Source organism: Octodon degus, unplaced genomic scaffold (assembly GCF_000260255.1).
Source record: "Octodon degus isolate 3935 unplaced genomic scaffold, OctDeg1.0 scaffold00033, whole genome shotgun sequence".
Lineage (NCBI taxonomy): Eukaryota > Metazoa > Chordata > Mammalia > Rodentia > Octodontidae > Octodon > Octodon degus.
Window position 1 is genome coordinate 5,004,496 of NW_004524609.1, and position 5,168 is coordinate 5,009,663.

General features: G+C 55.1%; 1 protein-coding gene across 2 annotated transcripts in view; it reads right to left on the reverse strand.

Moving 5' to 3' along the window:
* The window catches only part of Pitpnc1 (phosphatidylinositol transfer protein, cytoplasmic 1), a 293,224-nt gene extending 288,068 nt beyond the window's left edge, over window positions 1–5,156 (reverse strand). The window contains exon 1 of one of the 2 annotated variants that reach the window (XM_004630031.2): window positions 4,438–5,156. In XM_004630031.2, the coding sequence (XP_004630088.1) occupies window positions 4,438–4,485 (48 nt within the window). In that variant the 5' untranslated portion in view covers window positions 4,486–5,156. The remainder of the gene's footprint in view (window positions 1–4,437) is intronic. The other variant, XM_023713925.1, reaches the window with a different exon arrangement.
* Between the last annotated feature and the right edge of the window lie 12 nt (window positions 5,157–5,168).

A 5,168-nucleotide genomic window follows, 5' to 3' on the forward strand; every position in this document is an offset into this window, starting at 1 on the left:
AGATAGATAGATAGATAGATAGATAGATAGATAGATAGCTGGTGAGTTAGCTCAACGGCAGAAGTGCCTGCTTTGCAAGTGCAAGGTCTGAGACCCGGCTTAAAAAACAAGTTCTGCTTTCTATACAAAGGTATCAAATTCTATCAGAAACAACTCAAAATCTCTGTCCTTCGGGAACATTCAAGGCCCTATGCCTGCAGATGTGTTTCATAAGAAGCCATTTAAACCAAGCCCAAGAAGCACTGCTGAACACTCTGGCATCTCCGTTCCTGTTACTCCACAGGCAGCGCCACCCTAATCCCAGATCTGTTCTCAGAAATGCAGTAAGAAAGCTCTGCGGGGACCCAGGGGAGCTGGTTAAAGTGCATTGGCTCCCCTCCAGGGTGGAGAACAACGGAATACTCTGCGTGAAAAGCTGTTTTCCTTTTCTTTCTCTCTCCTCTCTTCCGGAAGGGGAGGAGAGTGTTTCTATCTTCCTTCATTGTGTACCAAATCCCTATGGACCACAAATAAATCCCTGAAAGTACACACATTAATGTTAATACAGTCAGATAGGAACAGTTAAACAGGACAAAAGTGAAAGAAAGAAAGAAAAAAAGAAGTCAAGTGTGGTGTGACACCTGTAATCCCAGTTACTTGGTAAATTGAAGAGGGAGACACAAATTCAAAGCCAGTCTGGGAAATTTACTCTGTGGTTGTTGCTACTGTTGTTTGTTTGTTTGTTTTGAGACAGGATCTCGCTGTGTAATTCAGGCTGGCCTTGGATTCACTGTGTAGCTTATGCTGGTCTCGAACTCACAGTGATCCTCCTGCCTCAGCCTCCTGAGTGTCATGATTACAGGTGTGCATTATTACTATACCCAGTTCAGTCTGAGCAATTTAGCAAGACCACAGATAGATAGACAGACAGATAGATAGACAGACAGACATGCTTGGGCGTGCAGTTCAGTGGTACTGCCCCTGGATTCAGTCTTTAGTACTTAGCAAAAAAAAAAAAAAAAGAAAGAAAGAAAGCAAAGAAACCTAAGGGATTCCTGCCTCAGCTAACAGAAGGATGGGCTTAGCTCACAGAGCTTGTCTGGCTACGAAGCACTCTGTCTGCCAGGGGTGATCAGCAGACAGCACTCCACAGATGGTGTGTAAGAACTTGGGACGGGCAGCAGCTCTGAGGAATAGCTGGGGGTGGGGAGGTCTTGCATTCTACTGTACCATACCAAATCCACGCCCAAAAATCTCACTGTCAAAAGATAAGCAGTGAGCACACAGAGTCCCCGGCTGCCCTTCCAACAGGGACTACCTGTGTGTAGCCTGCGGGTGAGAACAGCCAGGGTCCCCGAACCACCTGGACCAGGGACTGCCCAGCATACCTGCTGTCCACAGAAGCCTCGGGGATAATATTTTCTTCCAACCAGGAATGCAGAAGCAGGAGACACGGTAGAGCTCCTGGCCCGCAGTCAAAAGGCCTCACGTCAGAGGAGAACTCTGCCCTTGGCCGCGAGACAACCGACTGGGCCTCGGACAGCCAAACATCTCCCCTGCGCAGCTCTTCCGAGCCTAGAATTCTCGAATCTATGTCACCAAATGTTTCTGATGGAGACAATGACAATTTTCTCTTTATAGCAACCCACATGCCCCAGGAACCTTCTCTGGTCATAACTTCCCAACAGGCTTATATTTAGTTCAGAGACGTCTACATTTAACACAAACAAGACACATACAGCGGGAGGTTTTTTTTGTTGTTGTTGTTGTTGTTTTTAATTAAAATTTTCTACACAGTGTTCCTTCTCATAATTCTTTTTTCTGAATTTTTTTTCCAGTGCTAGGTGTGAAACCCAGAGCCTAGCATGTGCTAGGCAAGCTCTCTGCCTGCCTCCTTAAATGATTGTTTAAATATAAATGGGCACACGCAAGAGCACCGCCTACCAACACTCTGATGGAGACTGTAGCTCAGCTTTATTTTGCCTCCTTTTAACATTTCAAGAGTTAAAACAAGGCTGGAGAAAGAGTAGACGGCATACTACCTAGAACAACTCAGAGGCCTCTGATTTTTTAGTTAATTGATAGTGCTGACTTTATCTGTTTTCAAGAAATGATTCTCCTTTTCCAGTATTAAATGCTAGTGACAGGCAAAGAGCAGAGTAAGGAAAAGCAAATAATGGCCTCTACCAGGGCTCTCCCTGCCGCTGAGCCATTAACTAGTGTGGCCTGGGGCACGTCACATGCTGAAGGTGGATAATAACACCCTGGTTCTGCAGCTCCCCACTGTGGGGTGGGGAAGTGGTGCCAGGCCAGGGACAGAGAACAGACACTGACTCTTCAGAACACAGGCATTTGCTTCCTTTGCAAAAACTCAGGCAATGGTGCTACTAATTAACTGTGAAGGTTAAAAAGAACAAGTTCCAGAAGTTCCAGCAGGTTGAATCGGGTCCAGTGTGAATCAAGGGGTGAAGCAAAAGGGTGGAAGATGCTGAAGTTGCTCCCCAGTTTTCAGTGTTAAGGTCAGGGGAACACAGGGCAAAAGCGGAAGATGGAGAGTGTGGGGCTGGTGTTCCGACTCCAGGGGCCTAACATCTGGCAAGCTGGGCCTACTTCCCTTATGTCTCAACTGATTGGGTTCCTCTGAATTCTTCTGGGGTTGAAATCTCTGATCTCAGTTATCTCCTTTGCCTTTCTCACAAAGTAGACAAGAACTTCAGAAAATGACCTCGCTCAAACTGAATCATGCTTATGTTCATCCAAATGAATTACACATTAAATGATTTATAATTACACATTATCCTACAGGTGGAGTCTGATTTCAGGGGCCAATTAAGAAAGGGCCTCCACCTGTATCATTCACATGTGATTACCTCACTGGGTACTTGTGCATAGTTTAAAGGGGGGGGGGCATTTCTGCTCTACTTGCGTGTTTAAGAAAGTCTCAGAAGAGAAACACCCAGGATAAAGACACTTCGTTAGTAGATGAGAAGATTCTAGAACTGGTTCTTTTCCTGACTATTTCTCACACTTTTTGTGTATTGAACGCAGTCCCAACATTGTCCCTAAACTCCCAACTTTTACCCACGAGGGAGAGACACAGTAGCCGTTTTCCCATCCCATCTGAACTGCCCCTTCTCCGTGCCCACTAGCGGGGAGATCGCCAGCTTTTCTGGAAAGACTGCAGTCCACCCGGTCCGCTCATTTGCCTTCCTCTCTCTCCACAGAGCTGAGCGCCACTTCTCCATTCACAAGGTGGGATGCCCCCGCTAGCTCTGCCCCCCACAGGGATTCAGCCTCCCAGACCCTGCTCAGATGCTGCCACCGCTCAGATGCCAACCAAGCCCAAAGCTCGATGGGCCCCTCTGTGCCAGTGTCCCTGAGAAACCATTTGCAAACTCCGGGCTACTCGGATCCTGCCTTCATTGTCCTGGGGTCTTTCCTTAAGGCCCATTCCAGATGCCTCACCAAGACAGCCCCCCTACGCCCAGCCTGGGTCCAGGCTAAAAAGAACCGCTCTTTTCACAAACACTATCCAATAGACTCAATGCGCTGTATTTAAATACAAATGTGGTCTGGGTCGCCGATTTCTTTCGCGACCACACCACACCACACCGCTGAGTTTCAGATCGCCCTACTGGCTGCGCGCTCCCTCGCGATCTCTGCACAGACGCGGGGAGATCGAGAAATCGCCACAAAGGTGAGGAAAAAGCAGAAGGAGGAGAGGGAAGGGAAGCCCGGGCAGAGCCCTCACGGAGTCCCCGTTTCCCGGCCGCCGCCAGACCCAGAGAGCCAGCCCCGGGCAGCGCGCAGGCCGAGCGCCCTCCCAACCACCCCTCCCGTCCACGGCGGCCCCGGACCTGGGGCGCCCTCCTGCGGCCGCCCGCACCCCCGCCGCTCGCCCGGGGCTCCGGGCGGACCACTTGCCCGGCGGCGGAAGAACGCGAGGCGCGCAAAGTTTCCGAGCCAGGAGGTTGGCCGGATGAGCCAGGTCCAGCGACCTCGAAGAGCGGGGATAACGGGAGGGGCGCGCACGGACCCCCTAAGGCTCCGGGGGTTCCCGCTGCGGGGCTTCCGGACGCCCAGAGCGCAGGGCTTCTCCCCGCGCACCCACCATAGCGGAGGGCGGCAGAAAGGGCGCCCCGGGTACCCCAGCCACGCGCGCCGAGGCTCTCGGGTCTCTGTACCCCGGTTTTGAACTGGAGGGAGGGGCGCGGCGGCTCCCTTTGGCGCATGGTGATCCCGGGCGATCCGGTTTCCGGGGGCCTCCAGAGAGCCCACTTGGGTCCACCGCCCCGCCCGCCGCCGGCATCCCCGCAGGGGTGACAAGTGAAAAGGAACCCCCGCCTCAGACCCCTGCTCCGGCAGCCCTGGGGTTCGAGGTGCTGCGCCCGCAGGGAAGCGATCGGCCGGGAGGCGGCGGCGGGCCCCGCAGAGGGCGAGGCCGGGCGCGGCGCCTACCTCGTCCACGGTGAGCGGCATGCAGATCCGGTACTCCTTCAGCAGCATGGTCCGGCCGGCCACGGAGCCAGGGGCGGGAATCGGGGAGGGGGCGCCCCCGGATCGACGCGGCTGCCTCCGGGCGCAGAACAAGTCTCTGGAGCCGGAGCGGCCGGGGTGCTGCGCTCAGCTCCTGGCTTCCTCGGGTTCTGCCGGGAGCATGTCAGGGCTGGGGTCCCGCTGTGGGGCTCCCGCTCCTTCCTCGCCAAGGTTGGTCCTCCCGGAGCGCGGCGCTGCAAAGTCAGGGAGCGAGGAGGGCACTGCTGGCGACGGCTTGCTCGGCTGTGCCGCGGGCTCGGGACCTGCCCAGCCTCCGGCGAGGGGCAGGGGTCCGCAGATGACACCAGTGCACCGAAGTCACCTGCGCGGTCCGCCTCCCGGGGCAGGGCTGAGCGCCGCGACGCCCCTAGCCCTGCCGGTCCGCCCCGGACTAATGTCACCAGGAGCTCATTGCAGCCTCGGCCGGCGATGCCGACTTTCCAGACAAAGGCGCCTCTCCGCGGGCGGCAACCAGATTTCCTGCGCTTTTTAGGGCCGGTCCCCAAGCGCACCCAGGCTCGGCCGGGAGAGGAAAGGGAAGAGAAGGGACGCGGCCGCCGCGGCCGCCCGGCTCTAGCCTCCGGGGCCCGGAGTTCCGACCTCGGCCCGCGGCCGCCAGCTTCCTCCCGCCGCCTCCGCGCGTCCCCGCCCCC